The following is a 22,508-nucleotide window of genomic DNA, read 5'->3' on the forward strand; positions in this document are numbered from 1 at the left end:
ACCCCAAACTCCCCTGCCCTCTATCTAACCCCTCCTTCCCCCTTACTGCGCAGCACAGAGCACTGGTGGCTGGCAGCGCTACAGCCGTGCCGCCCAGAGCATTGTGCCGGTGTAGTGTAGTAAATTGCTCTATGTAACTGCTACCAGTAGCACATTCCTATGCAGAGCAGTTTAATACACTACACTGGCAGCATGCTGAGGCGGGGGGAGGGGGGGAGCGGAACAGTGGGGGAGGGGCCGGGGGCTAGGCTCCCAGGCCAGGAGCTCAGGGGCCAGGCTGGAGGGTCCCGCGGGCCGGATGTGGCCCACGGACTGTAGTTTGCCCACCTTTGGCTTAAATAGTCCTCATGGGGAATGGAGAAAGTGCCTCTGCTAGGATGGGAGCAGTTAGTTCCCTGCCAATCAAACTGCTTGTTTGAGGTTACTCAGTATGCAAACTACCTTCTTTATGGGAACGATCACTGGGGTTCTGAAATCCCATTCCCTCCCTCTCAGACAGGCAAGCTCACTCCAGCTAGTGTGAAGCACCACCCCCACTGTTCCTCAGACGTTCTTGTCAACTGCTGGAAATGGCCCACCTTGATTATCACTACAAAAGGTTCCTCCCCCCGCCCTCCTCCCCCCCCCCGCTGTATTAGCTCATCTTAAGTGATCACTCTCCTTACAGCGTGTATGATAACACCCATTTTTTCATGTTCTCTGTGTATATAAATCTCCCCACTGTATTTTCCACTGAATGCATCCGATGAAGCTCGATGTAGCTCACGAAAGCTTATGCTCAAATAAATTTGTTAGTGTCTAAGGTGCCACAAGTACTCCTGTTCTTTTCACCCGGAGGAGAGCAGACCTGTGGCCTTCTGCCCAGCTTCCCTTTTTCTGTCACTGCCTTTGGTGTTTTCAGGCAGACATGGATTCCTCTGCTTTGAAGAGAAGGGGAAAGACAGCCTATGCTTCCTTTCCTCTCTCGTTCCAGCTTTATGTCAGTGAGCTTCCCTGTTGTGTGTGCAGGAAGTGGAGAAGTTTGGGAGTTAATGGGAGGAAGTAATCAGAGCCTTTCCTCTGCTATGGTTACTTATGTTTGTTTAGGTGTGGGTGGGGCGGTTTGTGCTCAGTAAGCCCTGTCTAACCCCGCTCTGATTCCCCCTCCACCAAAAAGACAGGTGAATGGAGAAAAAGCTTCCTATCTTTCATGATACATACACTTACTCCCTCCCCTGTGTTATCTGCAGGGGAGCTCCCCTGGTGACTGCCCTTCTGCTCCCTCTAGCCCCTGCCAATTGCTAGGAGCCCTGAAGGAGTTCTCTCTGACATATAGCTGCAGTTACTGGGCTGTGTCCTACCTACTTCTTGCTGCTCCCAGGAAGGAACCCCAGGAGCTTCTTAGATGTCATGACAGGGAGTGGGGTTTATTTCTGGCTTTATTTAAAGGTGGCCTTAACCCCCTGCTTAAAAAAAAACCCCAACAGTCTACATTTGGCAGCTAGTAACCCGGAAGAGAGTGAGGCTCAGGATACAGCTGCTCCTAGGAAGGAACCATATGAGCTCATTATTTTGAGCTTTGAGTTATTTTTCCTTTTACAAAAGGCCCGTCTAGTAGTGTTCTCTGAATCTGCTATTGAAGTTCTTGGGAACTCTTCCCATATAGCCCTTTTCTTTTAACCAAGAACTGTGTGATTTCCTTGAGACTTTGTTCTGCTGCTGAATCACCTGGAAGAGATAACTGAGCAATATGAGGATTACCTGTCTGCCCAGTGAGGGGGGCTGTCAATGAATTGCGTCAACACCACTCCATGGTCCAAGAAGACAATGGAAATAGGAACTGAACCCAGGTTTTTTTGTGCCAGTGCAGAAGACTGCCACTGACTAAATATTGGTTATTTCATTTTCAACCCTCTGCGTGCGACCCTCCCCCCTTATAAATTAAAAACATTTTTTTGTATGTTTAACACCATTATAAATGCTGGAGGCAAAGCGGGGTTTGGCGTGGAGGCTGACAGCTCGTGACCCACTGCATAATAACCTTGCGACCCCCTGAGGGGTCCCCACCCCCAGTTTGAGAACCCCTGGCCTATATAGTTTGCCAGATTGAAAATGCAGTCACAGAAGCCAAATTTACTCTAGAGCTCACTGAATGCCTCTGAGGGCTTGTCTTCACTACTGGGACCTAAGTCATAACATAGCTGGAGTCAGCGTAGCGTAGGTCGATTTACCCGGTGTCTTCACTGCACTGCATCGATGGGAGACGCGCTCTGGTCAACTTCTCTTACTCTTCTCAGAGCGGTGGAGTAATGGGGTCGACCAGAGAGCGCTCTGCTGTCAATTTAGTGGGTCTTCACTAGACCTGTTAAATCTACCCCAGCTGCATCGATTGCAGCGTCATCGATGTCCCTGTAGTGAAGACCAGCCCTGATTTTTTTCAGGGAATAAGTGTTTCTCAGACAAGGAACACATGGTGGAACAGATGGATGAAGAATTGCTCGACTTATTTAATGCTTTATTTTTGTGTCATTGCAATTCATATGTAATGCTTTTTAGCCATGTATAAAGACTTAAATTATTTCTAAAGAAAGGTGGTTTCTCATTTTGTCTGATTGTAGGAAGCAGTTTGGTTCCTTTCCAATATCACAGCAGGAAACCAGCAACAAGTTCAAGCTGTAATAGATGCTGGACTAATCCCTATGATCATACACCAGCTGGCTAAGGTCAGTCAAGCTGTCAGTTACGCAAGTTTGTCATCATCTTTTTATAAATCTGACACAGGGAATATCTGAGTTAATAAGCTTTACAGATGGATGCTTGCTAATTTTAATGAACTATCAATTTTACCCAGGGGGACTTTGGAACACAAAAGGAAGCTGCGTGGGCAATTAGCAACTTGACGATAAGTGGAAGAAAGGATCAGGTGCGTGTGGCTGACTTTTCAAGTTGTTTCTAAAATGTAGTGTATTGTAAGATTAATCGTATATAATTCTGAAAGCATTTTCCCCATATTTAGGTTGAATATCTTGTACAACAGAACGTAATCCCACCATTCTGTAATTTACTGTCAGTAAAAGACTCTCAGGTGGTCCAGGTGGTCCTGGATGGGCTGAAAAACATTCTGATAATGGCTGGTGATGAGGCTAGCACAATAGCTGAAATTATAGAAGAATGTGGAGGTAAGATTTTATTTGTTACACTTTTTAAAACTTTTATTTGCTATGGATCACTTTGTCTTCCTTCTTCAGAGCCAATGCAATACTTAAGGCAGTGTTTCTGAAATGTGGCCACCGTGACCACATGTGGCCCCCACTGGATTTTTTTGCTGCCACAACAACCTCCTAGGCAGTGATTTGGTGGGGGGAGGCAAAGCAGCGGCCCCTCCGTGCAGTGCCCAGCTGTTGCTGGCACTGCCAGCGGGATCAGCACACTCCACTGCAGTCTCCTCAGGGGATCTGGGCAGCGCTTCTGGAGACACATGGGGCTGGTGTACATGGCACCGGTGGAGCCCGGGACTTTGCAGGCAACCACTGAATTCTTGACCCACTTTTCTGGGGGTGGCGGGGCTCAGGCCTTTAGCTCCAGGGCAGTGGCAAGAGTTGGTGGCTGAACTGAGGCCACCAAAAAATGTGTTGTAAGAACCCCTGACTTACAGCCATTGACACATACCACATAACACCAGCAGTTGGGCTTTATGTGGTATTGAATATGTGGATGAAAGTGTCAGAAAGGGAAAAAATACATTACCTTGTAGCCATTGTGGCTTTTTTCTATTTAGTGAAACTTTTTTAGAGGGATTTTCATATTGGAGGACACTTGGTGGCAGAGTGGGGTGAGGACATACTTCCACAGACCAGTGTATTTCGGTAGTAGCTTTCTGTATCTTTTTCAGATTTGTTTTAAAGAGAGCGCTATTTCCACCCAACTTCTGCCTGTGCTTTATCCTGCAATAAAACTCATGGTTTTGCATCACTCCATTGCAGTGGGAATGAATGTTAGTATTTTGACTTCCCTGCAGAATAAAGTAGGAAGAGAAGTTGGGCTTGAGGTAGCAAGTCCCTGTTAAATCACAGACCAGCAATTTAGATATGATGGCAAGTTAATTTTTCAGAAGCAAGTTAGAGATAAATGAATGTCTTTAAAAAGGTTTTTCCCATGTACATAAATTTCTTGCTCCAAACTGAAGTTATGATGTTAAACTACTCTAGCTATGTTATTCTGTGACCTTGTTTGCATTTCACTCTTGGTATGCTACTCTAATGTGGAACCACTTTTAGCATGCCAAGATGTACAGTGTCTGTATGGGACAAAGGATACAGAAATGCAGCAACTTTGCTTAACTGAGTGCTTCACCTAACTTACATAAAAGGGAATGGGATTGCAGCAGCCCTTGAGGCTTTTGAGAACAGGTTTGAGTCTGAGTCATCATTAAAGTGGGTGGCCCATGGAAACGAGCTGTGCTGAGACCTGTAGATTCCACAAGCCACACCTCTGTCTCAAAGATGAAGATGGCAACTTTGAAAGAACATTCTGGGTCATGTTTGGAAACTAGGCTCCATCGTGACCATCCTTGTTGTCCAATTTGTCTTGAGGTACTAATGTAGGTAAAAGCAGTATTTTCTTATGTCTAAAATGCTAACCCAAAGTAGCTACTAACAAACTTCATTTTAACCTGGTGAACACTTTTATTCCTGCTGTCATTTGGCCAGGTTTAGAGAAAATTGAAGCCTTGCAACAGCATGAGAATGAGGACATCTATAAACTAGCATTTGAAATCATAGACCAGTATTTCTCTGGTGATGATGTAAGTACATTAAAGAATGCTCTGTGTGAGATTATGGATGTATGAAATGTCTGGTGTGAATGCTTTTGTACTCCATACTTTAATTTAGTAACTACATTGTCAGCATTACTTCAGTCTTCCCCCTTTATGGACATGGGTTGTTCAGAGGATATTTTCCTATCTTTTTCTGTACAGCTTGTCTTAATTAAAAGTTTAAGATACTTTCTCAACCCTCCCTTCTCCCTCTGTAGTTTCCTTCCCATCTGTGACTTCTTTGACCTGTCCCTGCTCCTGCTCCATCTTTTTTATTCCTTTCTTGCACCAAGAAACTGCCTCAAACAGACATTGACTAAGACGGGCAATTCATTTTTACCTAATAAACCAGTCAAAGCTAGCCCACACTATAACACCTTCTTCTAAAGTTGAACAGTTTATCATTAGAAGAAAATATACCTGCAAATCAAGTTTTATATACTTTATAGAAAAATAGATTTATTTTAGATATTATGATTAACACCACACTGTCCTTAAAAATTGTTAGATGCCAGCAGTTCTCCTTCAGATTACTACTCCAGGCCTCACATGTCCTGTGTAGAAGCCAGGGAACCATTCAGAATAGTAAAACTGTTAAGGGGTGCATGTATAATCCTAGAATTTAGTGCCAAGAAAAAGAGGTCCCTACCCCATTACTCCCTCAGTTCCACACTTCCTACTGGCTTTAGTTCTGTGACCACAAATCTGTTTTCACTGTGCAGGATTAGTTGGCACAGATTGAATCAATAGTTTTTATGGTGATTAACATTTTCTTGGACATTTTTGTCCTGAGTGGGATTTTGTTATAATTGCAGGTATAGCAACAGTTGACTGCTTGGTGATCTTGTTCCTCCAAAATATCAGTTTCCAACAATCAGATCACCATGAAATGTTAGCTCAAGATATGTTTACTCAAATGACTTTGAGGCTTCTTTAGAAGATTCACTGTGGGATGAAGTCCTTCCTGTTGGAGTGCTTGGTGGAGAGAGGAGCTTTCTCCTGGAGATTTGAGTGGATTGCTTCTACAGTCTAAAGTATCTGAGTTGGAGGCCCTACGACCAGACAGAGGATCCAAGACTTTTGGGTCTGTCCTCTGGACGTAAAGCAACTGAACTGTTACAAGGAGGAGGGTGAAAAATTGTTCTCAATCTCTGAGGATAGGACAAGAAGCAATGGGCTTAAATTGCAGCAAGGGTAGTTTAGGCTAGACACTAGGAAGAACTGCCTAGCTGTCAGGGTAGTTAAACACCAGAACAAATTGCCTATGGAGGTCATAGAATCTCCGTCACTGGAAGTTTTTAAGAGCAGGTTAGACAAAACACCTGTCAGGAAAGGTCTAGTAGTTACTACTTAGTCCTGCCTTGAGTGCAGGGGACTGGACTAGATGACCTGTTGAGGTCCCTTTCAGTCCTACACTTCTGATTCTGTGATTCTATGCACCTCAGATTATAGGGAATCCTGAGTCACTGTCCAGAGTTTCTAAAAAGTGTGTAAAAGTTCAAGGGATTTATTTGCATGAGAAGCACCAAGATGTAAGTGAGTCGTATCCAAAGGTTTGTTCAGGTCCAACCCTGCCTAGTGCATGCATTTCTTGAAATCCTGGGATGTCAGAAGCATTTACATTTACGGAAGATACTGCTGCCTGCTTCTTATTTACAGTGTCACCTGAAAGTGAGAACAGGTGTTCACATGGCACTTTTTGTAGCCGGCGTTGCAAGGTATTTACATGCCAGATATACTAAACATTCGTATGCCCCTTCATGCTTCGGCCACCATTCCAGAGGACATGCTTCCATGCTGATGACGCTTGTTAAAAACATAATGCGTTAATTAAATTTGTGACTGAAATCCGTCTGGGAGAATTGTACATACCCTGCTCTGTTTTACCCGCATTCTGCCATATATTTCATATTATAGCAGTCTGGGATGATGACCCAGCACATGTTCATTTTAAGAATATTTTCACAGCAGATTTGGCAAAATGCAAAGAAGGTACCAATGTGAGATTTCTAAAAATAGCTACAGTACTCAACCCAGAGTTTAAGAATCTGAAGTGCTGTCCAAAATCTGAGAGGGACGAGGTGTGGAGCATGCTTTCAGAAGTCTTAAAAGAGCAACACTGAGATGTGGAAACTGCAGAACCTGAACCACCAAAAAAGAAAATCAACCTTCTGCTGGTGGCATCTGACTCATGATAAAAATGAACATGCGTCAGTCCTCACTGCTTTGGATTGTTATCAAGCAGAACCTGTCATCAGCATGGACACATGTCCTCTGGAATGGTGGTTGAAGCATGAAGGGACATATAAATCTTTAGTGCATTTGGCACATAAATGTCTTGTGATGCCGGCTGCAACAGTGCCATGCGAACGCCTGTTCTCACTTTCAGGTGACATTGTAAACAAGAAGCGGGCAGCATTATCTCCTGAAAATGTAAACAAACTTGTTTGTCTGAGCGATTGGCTGAAGTAGGACTGAATGAACTTGTAGGCTCTAAAGTTTTATATTTTTATTTTTGAATGCAGTTTTTTTTTGTACATAATTCTACATTTGTAAGTTCAACTTTCATGACAAAGAGTTTGCAGTACAGTACTTGTATTAGGTGAACTGAAAAATACTGTTTTTTTATAGTACAAATATTTATCAAAAATAAATATAAAGTGAGCACTGAACACTTTGTATTCTGTATTGTAATTGAAATCAATATATTTGAAAATGTAGAAAAAAATCCAAAAATATTTAAATAAATGATAATCTGTTATTTAACAGCACAATTAATCACATGATTAATCGTGATTAATTTTTTTAATCACTCCATTAATCGTGATTAACTTTTTAATCGCTCAACAGCCTTAGTTTAAACTCCTTATTCAACATCCTTTCTCAGGTATTCTCCTACAATCTGCAGCCTCTGAGAGATTTGTCTGGTCGAGCTTTCTCTTTATATCTTTTGGATAAGGGGTCGATAAAGTTAAGCCATTTTGGTAGCAGCCCTAACTTTGGGAGTGCCAGTTACCAGGCATGGGCCTATTGTCTCTGCAGGGAAAGAGTCTGAAGTTTCTGTCCACTAAAAGTCAGGTGAAAAGATGTTTGTATTTCAGATTCTGCAGGTAGTCTTTAGCAATGACTAATGGTTTTAAGGTAGTTTTGGTTGATATCAGGTAGGTTGTGTTCCAAAGTTAATGTCAAAATGGTTTAACTTCTATGGGTACTGATGCATTTAATTCAAAACTAGATGAGATGGGGAGAAGTTAGACCAACAGGTCTGTGATTAAAGTTGCTGGGGTTGCCTTGAGCATCTTTCAGAAGGAAGCACTCCTCCTTAGAGTCCTGAGGTTTACCACCACCATTATTTTCTGGGGTTTCTCAGACTCAGTTAAAGTCCTAGTGTTGGAGACCCCAGGGTATGGCCACTAATTAAGTCGAGGGGATGGAAGGCCATAAGGGTCGAAGAAGTCTCCCTGCTGTAGGCTTAAGGGCTTCTTTTCAACCCCCCTTAATAGAACTCAGGCCTGGCTGGTTTAAGTAAGCTCTTTTGCTCTTAAAATAATGTTGCAGCTGTAAATAATGCCTCATAGTATAAGGTTTGCTGATGCCAAGTTAAAAATAACAAAAAAGACAGCTACAAGGCCAGACAAAATGTGCTAGTTGTTTAAGTTGCTAAAAATGCTTGTTAAAGGTTGCAAAAAATAAACATTGTTATAACCCATATAAAAAAAGCAAAGCATTTATGCAAAGCTTTAATTAACTAATGTATAGTACAAAAAGTAACATTAAAAAATATAGAAGTGTGTATATATAATAACCTGCTCTAATGTGCAAAATTTAAAATTTCTCTCCCTGTACCTTTCTTTAAAATTCCAAATAAACTTTTCTGCTTCTCCACCCCATTGTGTTTATTAAGTAACACACACCAGGCAACAAACCCCTGCTGTTGTTTGCCTCTGGGCACTGGGTGCCGGCAACACTAGGGTTAGACATTCTGGAAAATCCTTTTTTAGCCATCTGACAAATATCGTTAGCTTCAAATTTTTCAGCTTCTATTTCAGCTCTTTCAGAGCAGCAGTTTTGAAAGTGCAGGAGGACCTCAAGACAGTCCTGACTTCTGCACAGTTTAGGACCATTTGTGCTGATATTTTTAGGCATAGAAGTTAGCCTCCAAGTGGTTGGATCCTCGCAGTCATAGACTAGGTGATCCTGTGGGAATTCTGCACCAAAAAAATAAAAATTCTATTCACAGTATTTTGAAATTCTGCAAATTTTATTTGTCAGTAAATAAATGTGGAGGCTCCAGCATGGCAGTGGGGGGAGCGCAGGCCACTGGCTACATGGAGATGGAAGATCACCTTGTAGTGCTCTCTTCCCCAGACACGGACTCAGTGGTGAGGCTGAACTCGCCTGCCCCAGAAACATGTCGGGGGCCCTTCCCTTCTGTGCCTGGCGCAGTAAGTATGGGCAGGCAGGCTCAGCCCGGCAGGATCCAAGTACAGTAACTCCTCACTTAACGTTGTCCCGCCTAACATTGCTTTGTTGTTACGTTACTGATCAATTAGAGAACATGCTTGTTTAAAGTTGCGCAGTGCTCCCTTATAACGTCGTTTGGCAGCCGCCTGCTTTATCCACTGCTTGTAGAAAACGCAGCCAGTTGGAGCTAGCTGGTGGGGGCTTGGAACCAGGGGCGGACCGGCAGCCCCCCTGTCACTCCCCTAAGTTCCCTGTGCAGCAGCCTGCCCGGCAGGCTATAAATTTGTGGGCAGTTCAGCTGTCCCTCCCCCCACTGCTGTGTGCTGCTCTTGCCCTCTGCCTTGGAGCTGCTCCTGGGAGCCTCCTGCTTGCTGTGCGGGGGGGCGGGGGGCGAGAGGGGTGCTAATGTCAGGGTGTTCTCCGCTCCTGTACCTCATCTCCACAGAGCAGAGGCGGGACACGACAGGGCTGAGGACAGAGCTTACTGGCAACAGCTGCTGTCTCAACTTGCTGATCTACTTAAAAAGGCAATGTACTTAGAGTGGGGTCAACGTACTTAAAAGGGGAATGTGTGTCTCTCTCAAACACACACTGCCATGCTGTGTCTCCTCCCTCCATTCCTGCTGCCTTGTAGAGTGTGAGGCTACATTAACAACAATGTGTTAGCCCTTGAGGGTTCAGCCGAGTGCTAGTTCATCATTTAACATTCAGGCATTCCCTGGGAAATACCTCACCCTCTGACTCCACAACCTCAACCAAGCTTCACAATCATCATTATTGTGTACAGTATTAAATTATTTGTTTAAAATTTATACTGTATGTGTATCAGAGGTGCAAGTAAGCCAGTACGGTCCAGTACGGCAAGAGCCGGTACACCGTGCCAGACCGGACCAGCTTCCCCAGGCTGGCGATTTAAAGGGCCCAGGGCTCCCTGCAGTGGCCGAAGCCCCGGGCCCTTTAAAGCGCTGACAGAGCCCCGGGGTAGTGGCGGCAGGGCTCCGGCGGTGATTTAAAGGGCTCGGGGCTCCCAGCTGTGGAGCCCCAGGGCCTTTAATACCTGGGCCCTTTAAATCATGATTTAAAGGCCCCACCTCTTCTGGTTGAGGCCACACCCCCTGCTCAGACCGTTAAGTCCTTTAAAGTTACTTTCACCCCTGGTGTGTGTGTGTGTATACATACATATATATATATATATATAAAAATTCCCTGGAACCTAAACAACCCCCCCCCCCCCCCCCCACACACACACACACATTAATTTGTATGGGGAAATTGGATTCACTTAACATCATTTCATTTAAAGTAGCATTTTTCAGGAACATAACTACAACATTAAGTGAGGAGTTACTGTATGGAGGGTCTTGGTGTGGGGGATCCATGTGCGGCAATCTGGGTGCAGGTGGCCCAGTAGAGGGTCCAAGTGCGAGAGGGATCTGGATTCACAGGGGCTCGTTGCGGGGAGATCCAGGTGCGGAGGCAATGGGATTCTGCAGGGGGGTCCAGGTGAAGGTAGTTGGGGCTCAGCGGGGTGCGGGGGTGTCCAGATGCTGGGGGGAATGGGGCTCGGTGCAGTGGGGGTCCAGGTGTGGGGGGCTTATCAGGGTGGTCAAGGTGCCTATGGGTTGGGTCTCGGTGGGGTGTGGTTTGAGTGCAGGAGGCTCAGTGGGGGGTGGTCTGGGTGCAGGGGCGGGGTCTGGATCGGGGGGGCGCTCAGGTGGTTCTGGGTGCAGGGGTTGAGGCTCAGCAGGGTCTGAATACACAAGGGTTGGGTGGACGGGGGGTGATCTCTCCTCCCGCAGCTGAGGAGTGATGGGGGCAGGAAGCGGGGATGGGGTGCAGAGCCAGGGGAGGTTTCTGGAGGTGGATCTGCCCCACCTGCTCTGTGCAGGGGAAATGTGCTCCTCCCCCAGCCCAGTTGGGACTAGTACCTGAGCCCAGCGCAGGGTAGGAGCCACTGGGTGGGGCTGGGGAGGGCTAGATACAGGGGGGCTCTGGATGCAGGGGATAAGGCTTGGCAGGGTGGGGGTTCTGCATTGCCCGAAATGACATACCTGCACTGCTGGGGAGGGGCAAGTGACTGCTCTTGCAGCTTCCCTTTTGCTTCCCTGTCAGTCATTTTTCTGAGAGGAAGCAAAGAAATCTGCGAGGGACATGAATTCTGCAGAATTCCCCAAGGAGTAAATAGGACAATGATTCAGTGGATTGTGTTTTGGTTTTTGGGCAGCTCTGTTATAACTTTACTGGATTTTCAGTGTCAGTATGTCTTAGGGTCCTATGAGGAGCCACAAAATAAAGCTAGACAACACTCTTCAGGTGATTATAACAAGTAACTATCAAACCCAAAACAGTATTCTGTCCCTTTTAAGGACTAAGGCAAACAACCCCAGCCCTCTAACAGGATTACACAAATGAGGGGAAAAAAAGCTATGCTTAGCTCACCTGCCTGACAGCACTAGAGCTCCCAGCCCAGAAGCATCTTTTTATATCTTTCCCCACCCCGTGGAATGTCTTCTACTCCCTTTTTGGAGGAGACTGGAGGCCACTGATTCTCTCTGTGCTGCTAACCCTACATTATTCCCTTGTAGTTCCCTGCAGTAGAGCATGCAGCTGTGGTCCTTTTCTTCAGAAACCAGACTAACCCTCCCCTGACTTCCTAAGGGATGACAGACCCCTTGTACTAAAGAAGTATCAACTGTGGCGTGCTTCTTCGTAGAAGATGACAGTGCTGCTAGTCGTAGTTCAGTCACACTTTACAAAGCATTGTATCAACTCTGAATCCAGATTGGATCCTCAGTTTGGGAAAGTGCTCCAGGTCTTCTTAATTAGCACTCAGCTTTTCTGCTGAGGATTGTTGCTGCTTCTGCAGAGCTTCATTGGGATCCATTAAGAGTAATAAGTATTGTCATGAAGGAGAAAAGTTATTTGCCAGTAACTTGTTCTCCAAATGTATTGCTCTGCAGATCAACAGACTTTCCTCCTCCCCTCTCTTTAGGAGTTAATGCGTTTCCTGAAGTAAAGAGGAACCAAAGGATTTTAGGGGTCAGCACTCCAAAATCCTAAGGCCTTGTCTACACTACACAGTTTTGTCAACAAAAGCCAGCTTTTGTCAATAAAAGAGTGGAGGTATACATGCTGAAACACTCCTCCTGCCGATGTAACTCCCCTGCTATGCCGACATAATAAAACCACCTCAACGAGGGGTGTTGGGCTTACATCAGTATTGATAGGGCGGCACAGTGTCTGCGTAGATGCTGGGAGCCAGGGCAAGAATGGACCCCGTACTCAGCTGGGAGCCCCGGGCGGCTTCCCCCCCTCCCAGCAGGGCAGCCAGGCTCCCGGCAGGGAGCTGTCAGCAGAACCGAGAGACCAGGCTTTCCGCTCCCCACACTCCCCCTCTTAGGTCGGTGAAAATACTCCTGGTGAGGACACACACCACTGACCCAAGGAGGGTAGTGTGAACGTCAGTCACCACAGTAATTAATGCAGTGGCTCTAAGTCAACCTAGTATAGGTCGACTGTATGCTGGAAATCAGATGTACATATTGTAATGCTGTTGACGGTTTTAGCCTTCACTAGAAACAAAATGTTACCTGTGTGCCTAACTTTAAAACTCAGAGAGGGGAAACTGAATCATGGTTCTTCTACACTGATGGTTTGCATGTGACACCAGTAAGACAGCTTAAGTTTGTTTCTTGTGTAAAATAATATAGTATATTCAGCTGGGAGTTTGAGAAGTTTAAAAAAATAAATCACTCTGAAATAACTTAACTTAGATTCTTCAGAATCCAAGAGAAAATACTGATTACCAAAAAAAAAAAAAAGAGAGAGACAAGAATTCCTATCAGCTATACATAAAAATCAGTTTAATACAATTGGTAACCCTGAAAAAAGCACAAAACTAGTTTTTATATTTCACTAGTAGTGATTAGCTGATATGACTAGAAAGCTGAAATTTCAGTCTTAATTTTGTAGTTGAGTCTTTGCTGTAATTGAGTGGTAATGCAATCAATAAGGATTTGATGCATCTATTTCCTTAATGGCATTAGAACAAAGCATGATTTTTCTTTTTTAAAAAAGTTATATTGAATTGGCTAAAATTATTAGCATTTCACTTTTTAGTAACAAAATATTTCAGTTGGCCAATATTTATGAAATATTTATGCATCCCTGTATGTGAAATGACTTGTATAAGGTGTTGGGTTTGTATGGATTACTTTTTATTATATCTTTATAGATTGATGAAGATCCCAGCCTCATTCCTGAAGCCACTCAAGGAGGTACTTACAACTTTGACCCAACAGCCAATCTTCAAACAAAAGAATTTAATTTTTAAGTTCAATACAGTGCAGCTTCTCTGTCCCACACCAATACGAAGCACCACCAAATGGCTACCAAGTGAAAAAAAAAGGCTCCAAGACACACATGCCTCCTCGTTTTGATGCTTCTAAAGCAAGCCGTGTATCGGTCACTTTGCAGTTGCCAAAAGTCACTATCACGTGGACTGTAAATGCATATGCATGATCTCTTAAACTGTTTTACAATTCTTTTTAACAGTCCCAATTACCTTCTTTTTTTGCCTTTTTCCCTGGTGCCACATGCTGACAACCACAATCTGCAGTTTTGTTAAGAAAATTTCATAGTGGTGGCACATCTGCTTTCCACAGAAAAGTAACTTCTTTGGGAAATGGTGCGCTGTGGATCAAGACACTTTGGTATGATGCATACATTTTGGAAGACTTTTCAGGGGCACAGTTTGGTCTGAGCCTCCATCGTCCTCCACAAACATATTTTCATATACTTTATGTGGAAGAATAGATTCAAAAATGAAAGCCAAATGAATTTCATTGGTGAAACTGAAATAAAAGTAACTTACACTTGGCAATTGATTAAACAGTTAAGTTTAAAAAACAAAGTACTTCATCTATCAGTAATTGATGTGTGTTCATTAACTGCCTCAGAAACCAGGGTTGGAGAATGAACTGTAGATTTGGACTGGTAAAGCTTTTGCCGTTATACCTAATTTTTGAGAACAGCAAGCCCTATTTGACCACTCACTTCAGCCTGTGTGTTCCTGCTGTTTTGAAGTAATCAGATGCTGTGCATGGTATTTTACCTGAGCTACAACCTGTTATGGACTTGAACTTCTGTTTAAGCTGAAAGCAAGAGTCCTTGACTAGAAAAAAAAAAATCTGTCCAAAACCGCGCATTGGTTAAAAGGAATCTTGCTTCCAACTTCCAGTAGTCAGTATATTTCATTTTAAATTGATCATTGGATAAGGTTGATTTATATTGGGTTTAAACTGTGGAGCTTTCATGTTTACTGTAATTTAGTCTTAAACTATTTTTTACTTAGTAACCAGTGCTTATGATGATGTGGTTGGCAACAAACCAGCAGCTATTTAGAAGCATCATAAAAGTTTCATTCTTGGAGTATTGGAAGAGTAATTCAGAAATGAGTCTAAAACTATATAGTACATGATTTAAAAAAATTACAAGCTAGTTGATGTGTGAGGCTGTTTAGAAGCTGCAGTTTTTCAGAATAAGCCTGATATGCAGCACACATTAAATAACTTTATATAAGCTGGTAATATGAGAGGTCGTTGCTTTTGGAAAGTCGTCTGGCCCAGTTATTTTCAAAGGGATTTGCTTTTGGTGGGGTGAAGATGAATAATTTGAAACTCTGTAAGCTATCACACAAGCTGGTTTTGTTGCCATTGTTTACTGGGTGTAATTTCCCAATGCATTGATGTGAAGGGATAGGAAAATCTAAACTAATTTAGTTATTGGATGTGGGTTGTATTTACTGTGATGAAGATAAGGACAGATGCCATCAGAGCTTTGTGGATCAGCTGTTTTTTTTCCACGGATGAACAACACATAGCAGGTGTGCATTCATTAAATATATATCTGCCAAGGTGGAGCCACTTTAAAGAGCGAGCTGTCTTGTATCTTAAATAGATACAAGTGTATGTTTAAAATGCAAGATTTTTACTTGCTAGATAATCTGTTTTAATATAGTGGTTTGGCCTCTGATTATTTATAGGTTTTATAAATTTTAGAATCAATTTCTCTTTAAGGTGGCTCAGATTTTTCAACTCTTGTGCACATAAAATTGAGTTGAAGTTCATTGTGCCTTTTTTCTTTTCCCAAAAGTTGAGTTGAAGCTTCATATGGTAACTGCATCCTAGTCACATACTATAGTCTAAAATCTTTAAACTGTGTGGTGTTCGCTAAAACTAAACAATATAAAGTCAAAGTTAGTAAGGTCACAAAGTTTTGTGAAATTAGAGTTCCAGCTGATGATGATGTGAACAAATCTTCCCCCTCTTAATTCTCAGTTTAGTTCTCTATATGCCATATAGACTGACAGTTACCCTTTTCAGCCTGCACTCGCTATTTTCCTAGAGATTACATAAAAATTGAGATTACATTCATGATTTTCCATAACTGTGAAGATCTAATTTTTTTTCTTGCACTCAGTGCATCACATTAAAAGTGAACATTGAAGAAGTGAGTAAAGCACTACAAAGCATTTGCTCATTTCTTTCTGTTGTGACCTTATCAGCTTTTGATTGGGATTGCACCATTTCATAGTTAATAAAGGAAACCAAGTATATTGCTGCACTTTTAAGTTTTCAGAAGTGTTTAAAAATTGCATTGTTTTTATTATTTTTTTAAACTATCAGTTAAAATAGACTAAAACGTTCTTTCAAAAGAGGCATCTAAATGTGTTCCTAATTTTGTATATGGGCTTAGGTTTTGTAACCAATAAAAAGCTGCTATCAAATACTATAAAACATGCAAAAACTTATTTTGGAAACTATCAAACTGTCTTTTCAAATTGATTTAAGGGTTTTTCTGTCTTTGACCAAATTTTAGCTAGTAGAACTCCACATCAAAGTTTGAAGTATGTTACTTAAACAAAATAAGCTAATACAGTAATCTTTGAAACTTTGAATAATGGTCTAGTGTGGAGTTTTATATTTGCTAAAGAGTTGACCATCTAGTGGAGGAAGGTTGTGTGACACTCATAGTAAGTGGTGTGAAGGCAAAAGTGGTGCTTTTCAGACTGCCAATTTCTAGCAGTTTTGTAGTTACAGAGGAAGAAAATTGCAGTAAAGCTAAAGGCCAATTTATTCTGTCACTTGTCTGAGTCAAATGGCATGTGTATGTGATATACATATATGCTAAATTAGGGAATAAATTACAAGTAATTCAAATTGGGAAGCAAGCAGACTTTTTCATAGCACTTTTTTTTTAACACTGTAGCCTGCTAGAACTTCCAGAAGACTTCCTTTCCAGGTTGCAGGTATTTATGTTCTACCTGCTTATTCATCATTGTCTTTTAAAGATTTAATATTTATAGGCACAAAATGTATAGGCACTATCTTATCTTATTCTTTGCATGGTAGGCTCTTCTGTAAATTTTTCCCTTCGGCTTTAATACTTACTAAATTCAGACAAAAGCTAAGTCCCATTTTCAAAAGTGATATAGGTGCTGGGGACCCATCCTTTTCACTTTGATTTTTGACAATGTGACCTGGGCTATTTAAGTCATTTAGGTGCTTTTGAAAATTTTACCCTATAAACTGTTAACCATACAGCTGGTCCTGCTTACGAAAATTTGAGAGCTACTAGGTTAGGATTTGTTTTGCAATTTTTTTTAACCAAAATGTCTTGTATCTTTTACAAAGCATCTTACAAGAATGTCTTCCTTTTCTTTTTCAAGGTGACGTAGCTCTTCAGTTTTGCTTTATGGATCTGTTAAGCAATGGATGTGTGAGGAGATGCATTGACAGACGTGTTTTTTTCTAAATCTCAAAGGAGTTTGTCAAGTGGTTCAGGCCCCAAATTTGACCTACTTATTCTAATCTAATGCAGAATATTTAAAATAGATATTAATTCCATTAAAAAGCTTTCTACCTAAATAGCCAAGTTCAGTTGAGTTCCTCTGTTAGTGTTGCAGTAGAAATGAACCTTTTTCTGAGATACTGATTATACTTATGCTCACAAACATAAATAGGAAAAAAAGGATGTATTAAACTGGAAACAGAAATATTTGCAAGATGAACATTTAAAATTATTAGGATGGGAGTATATTATCCAAGTTTCTAAAAACAGTATGAAATCACTAGAGGTTGTATTTTAACATTCTTTGCTTTTGAGAGACAGCTGGCAAATAGAGATCATCAGATATACAAAATATTTTGGATTGTCTTGTCTTTGTAAAACTAGAACATTTAGAGTTGCTTTGGTTTTGCTTTTGATGAAGCTTTACCATAAACTGTTTGGTGATATACTTAAATGCAGTAGTTGAAGTAAATATATGCAACATCCCAGAAACTTTATTAGAAGAATGTTAAGGTTGCAGTGTCAAGTAATGAGAATTTAGGTTGGGTGTCCAAACTTTAGTTCTTCTCCCTTGTCCATATGCATTAGGATACAGTCTTTAACTACATGGTCACATACTGTATTTTTCCACAGTGCCTCAGTTAGTGAATTGCTAAACGATTCAGTGTTTCTCTTTATCTTCTACATTCAGAGTGTGGCCCTGTGTTTATTTATTGCATGCCATACAAACCTTGCACTGATTACATTAATTTCCTTATGGTGTTTCTGTGGTACTCTCAGCCATAGTATCTGCATGCTTCACAAACATTAACTTAATCTTCACAACACCCCAGTGAGATTAGGTGGTGGTGTTATCTCCATTTTACAGCTGGGGAACTAAGGCACAGAAATAGGCTAAACTTCTTTAGCCTATAGACTTTTTTCTAAATCACTAATTTTGGATGCCCAGCTTGAAACACCTAGGGCCTGATTTTTCAGAGTGCTTAGCATTTATATAGCACTTTATATATTCAAAGCACTGCTCCAGTCAATTTCAGTTGCATCTGTGAGCACTCAATACTTTAACAAATCTGGCCCCAGGTGTGTCATGTTGGGCACCCAGAAAATGGGGAATACACAGTGAACACCTGTGAAAAGTCCAGTTTAAGTGACTTGACTAGCATCACAGAGAAACTCTGGCAAAGGCAGGGATAGAATGCAGCATCCAGGGCAACATTCGGTTGCCTTAACCATGAGACTATCCTTTCTCTTCCAGCAATCCCTTGCTTCAGTAACTACACATCTTCTGACTTCTGCACCAAATGAAGCAGGGATCCTACAGACAAGAGCTTCTTACAGCACCCTGATTCATTCTCAGAGCACCTCTGGTCTGCCTCTGTTCCTATCCATCCCTGACTCCTGCAATTCTCTATTCTCAGTTTTCCCCTAATACATGTCATTCCTCTACATTCCAGTATAGCAGCCTTCTCGCTGCCTTGATGTCAGCAAAAACAAAGCAAAGGAAAAAGTGTCTCTGCTATTGGTTCCAGTGCCACCGTGGCTGCCGGGCCACTGTGAGAAGTAATTGCAGGGAAAGTCCTCTTCAGTCTCTGCAGTCTTGGGATAGAGCATGCTCAATTGCTCTGTGGGAAAGTCAGGCGTCAGTCTGGCCTGAAGGAACTTTGGGGATGGAGCATTCTTAATGTATCTGGAATCTTGGAGAATTTATCTACCAGTCTTTCAGAAGACTCATCTCTACTGAACACAGGCAAACAGATTTTTCAGAGGCTTATAGCTTGACCAAATGTTGGCAGTTTTTTGTGGGCACAGAAAAAGGCACATCCCTGTCACCAGAATCACCTCCTGCCAAACTTTGTGCTTTGGAACAGGGACTTGGAGGCCTGCTAGAGCTTCGGAATATAACAGCTGTAAGAATTTGTTTTTACACGGGCAAAACAATGTTTTCCCCATAACCTTTTTTAGCCAAAACATTTTAATTTTTCCTACAGTTGCATGAGAATCTCAGTTTTCATTTCTTTAAGTTTTTTGGTTCTTATGAGTGCAGAGAGAAACTTGAAAACATTAACCCTAAAAGCTCAAACTGCAAGACAGACAAATCCCCCAAATGTAGTATTTTTTAAAATCTCATTACTTTTCATTAAATCTCGGGGGGAGGGGTTGGGACCTGATTCATGATTTTTTGTAGGTTTGAGGTTGATGATACTGTTTAATCCTCTCCAAGCCAAAAAAGTGATCTTTCCATTTCTACAGTCTGATACACTTTACCTGGAATTCTGGATCACTTGCTCATACGTCAGCGGGAGGCAGTAGGCACTGAAGGTTTTGGCACTAAGGATTCCTGATATCTTCTGCTTTTCCTTGTTCTCATTCAGAGCCGGTCAAAAGAACAAGCTGCTGGAATGTGACCTAAACAGTTTCAAAACTCAGTCTGAACTTAGAAACCAAAGTGGTGATGGAAGGGGCAAAAAGTCTCAACATTTCTGAGTGCTGCTGGTCTCTGTCCTGAGGGCTGGTCTACACGTGGAGTTGTTCCTGATAAACTCCGTGTGTGGACACTTACTGTGGAATAAGTGTGTCCATACATGGAGTTAATCAAGAAAAACTCCATGTGTAGACAAGCCCACAGCTGTCCCCAGGACATCTAACTGTTAAATGAGGAAGTCTGTTACATTTGTTAGCAAAGGACTTTCAATGCCAAGTAACACCTTGGACAAGCCAGTACAGTAACCTACAAGAGATGTAACTTCTGTTTAATGTTTCAGCAAATGGGTAACTTCTGCTGGCCACCCAGTGGTCCTCTGCTGTCAGCCCAAACCTGGTAAAGGCTTTTGAGATTAGAGGGTAGGCTGGTGCCCTCAACCAAACCACCTCCACCTAAGCAGTGCTAATCTCACACTACAATCACTGCTGCTCTGCCTCCCAAGTGTATTCCTTCTACATTTTACAGATCCTTTTAGAAATGACTGGGAAAAGTTTCATCACCTATTCACCAAGGACAAGATCTCTGGAGACAAGATGGGTGAGGTGTAGTATCTTTTATTGGACCAACTTCTAATACAAAGATACTCTAATTTTCATCTTCTAATAAAAGAACCTTGTTTTTAATATCCTGGGACCAACATGGCTACAACACAGGAACCAAGATCTCTGGTCTGACAATCTATTCCTCTCCCACTCTGCTAGCTGGAATCCCTCAAACCACGGTGAGTATGAGTCTGTTTGGGGTTTTTTTTTTTGTTGTTTTTCCAGAAAATGAGGACCCAGACTCACCTATTCAAGGAGTTCTTAACTCTTTTGGCTTGAAACCTACAGAGTGGCAGTCGTCTCATGATCCACCATATTCTAGGATTGGGTCCCTGGAATGACTAGGAAGTTTTCTGGGTGCTGTAGGATGTAGGGACTGGGTGTAGGGCTGCTGGGTATTGCTAGGATAGGTGTGGGGGTTGAAATTAGGATTATGGTTGGAGATAATTTCCTCCTTCTCCCTCCACAGTTCTTTGGCTGCACCATTTACAGAGGTGGTGAAGTACTCTGCAATCTCAAGCAGTACTGGCTTGCTTGCCTCACAATTGAGTGTTCTGTGGGAGGTTGGAGGAAAGATGGGGGAAGAGCTCCACAGTGATTGGATTTGGGGGGGAGGGCAGGGAATGGGATGGCAACAAGAGTTAGTTTTTACCTCAGGAGATGAGGGGTATTACACCCCCGCCTCTCTATCTTCTGGCTTTCTGCTCTAGCTCCCTGCTTTGCTCTCTGGATTTTGGCCTGCTGCCATTGTCGGCATTGGTGTTCAAGGCTCTACCCTTCTGTGCCAGCCAATCAAAGACCTCTTCGCCATCAACTCATTTCACTTCCTCTGAATGAGCTTGGGGAGGAGGGAATGCTAAGTAGCCAACAGGGGTAGGAAAATGCTGTAACTGCTGAGGAGCAACTAGCTTATGTATGAGATACTAGGGATAGGAAAACTGAAGCCTGGGGAGGGTGGACAAATAGTGTGCCCACGGCACGGCTGGAAGGTATAATTCCTAGTTCGGGTAGCTATACACACGCTAATTTGGCTCAAGCTACTGCCTGAAACTAGTAGTGTAGCTGTTGTACAGTCAGTGGCTGGGGTAGTTGCCTGAGTACATACCATGGGGTTGGACAGGATTGTATGTGGGTGGCTTGCCTGTGCTGCCGCCCATGTAGCTGTTGCTACAGTATATTATCCTCCCATTTATCCTACACTAAGCTCCCCATATTTCCACAAAACTAATGATCATAGTAGAATATTTATGAAAACGAGGAAATATTAGTAATACTTTGGGTGATGACCTACAGAGGATCCTCTCTTCTGAGAGTACTGATGGTAATTGTGTATGCTAGCAGCCTTTCACCATAGTTGGCTTTTGTTGACCACCCTCCACAGAACTTAGCTAAGTTGGGAATCTGCTTCTTGACAATGAGAGCAGTCTGACTCCAACTGAGAGTAGCAAAGATCAAACCTGTATGACTCTAATGCCAGCCTTGCCCAATCAGGGCTTGAGCTATTGGAGTGCCTGGCCTTGAGGTAGTGTTCTAGGTTTGTCACCCTACACCCCTTTCTAAAGAACTCGAGAGTCGAGGTATCTTTAGCCCTAAGTAAATCTTTCTGGTTCTCTCTATGGGAAAGACACTTTTTTGGGGGCTGGGGAGGTGGGCCACAGCATGCGATTGGTTGGTCTCTTAAAACCTGCCTGGCACATGGTGACCACACAACCGGTCTGCTGGGATGAAGGTATGAGATACATTGCAACAAGCTGGAACTCAGGTATTGAGATTATTGTTCAGGGATTTCCTGATCTGCAAAGCAGTTTTAGTCTGGCCAATACCCCAATTGGTGGTTTAGCTGAAGAAATATGGATGTGAGCTGAATCCTAATCCGTAGGAGGAATAATTTCGTTTTTACCTGGGAAGAATTTGGAGCCATGGCGCAGCCTCCTTTGGTTAAAGATGCATACCCCCAAATTGGGAAATTCAATCCATAGTTTAGGGCTTCCTGGATTCCTTGCTGATACTAGCCTCTCACTAAGAGTTTAGTGCTTCTCATCTCTGGCAGGCTAAGAGACTCCATCCAATCATGGACAGTTAACAGCCCCAGTTATTCAGGCTCTTGTCGCCTCCCAGTTGGACTACAGCAGTCATGAAGTACCATGACTACCTGGTCATGAAGTCATCGGCCTTAGAAAACTCCCAAGTGGCACAAAAAAACGATGAAGTGAGCTGTCGCTCACGAAAGCTTATGCTCAAATAAATTTTGTTAGTCTCCAAGGTGCCACAAGTCCTCCTTTTCTTTTTGCGGATACAGACTAACAGGCTGCTATTCTGAAACAAAAAAACCTACTACATCTTTCATCACCAACCCAGGTTTATCACAAGCCCA

The 22,508-nt window shown here is 42.7% G+C and overlaps 1 protein-coding gene across 1 annotated transcript in view; it reads left to right on the forward strand.

Moving 5' to 3' along the window:
• The window catches only part of KPNA3 (karyopherin subunit alpha 3), a 78,307-nt gene extending 62,261 nt beyond the window's left edge, over positions 1-16,046 (forward strand). The window contains exons 13-17 of the mRNA XM_077811164.1: positions 2,598-2,702; positions 2,831-2,902; positions 2,996-3,158; positions 4,689-4,783; positions 13,494-16,046. Of these exons, the coding sequence (XP_077667290.1) occupies positions 2,598-2,702; positions 2,831-2,902; positions 2,996-3,158; positions 4,689-4,783; positions 13,494-13,592 (534 nt within the window). The 3' untranslated portion in view covers positions 13,593-16,046. The remainder of the gene's footprint in view (positions 1-2,597; positions 2,703-2,830; positions 2,903-2,995; positions 3,159-4,688; positions 4,784-13,493) is intronic.
• The last annotated feature ends 6,462 nt before the right edge of the window (positions 16,047-22,508 follow it).

Source organism: Eretmochelys imbricata, chromosome 1 (genome assembly GCF_965152235.1).
Source record: "Eretmochelys imbricata isolate rEreImb1 chromosome 1, rEreImb1.hap1, whole genome shotgun sequence".
In the NCBI taxonomy this organism is placed as follows: Eukaryota; Metazoa; Chordata; order Testudines; family Cheloniidae; genus Eretmochelys; species Eretmochelys imbricata.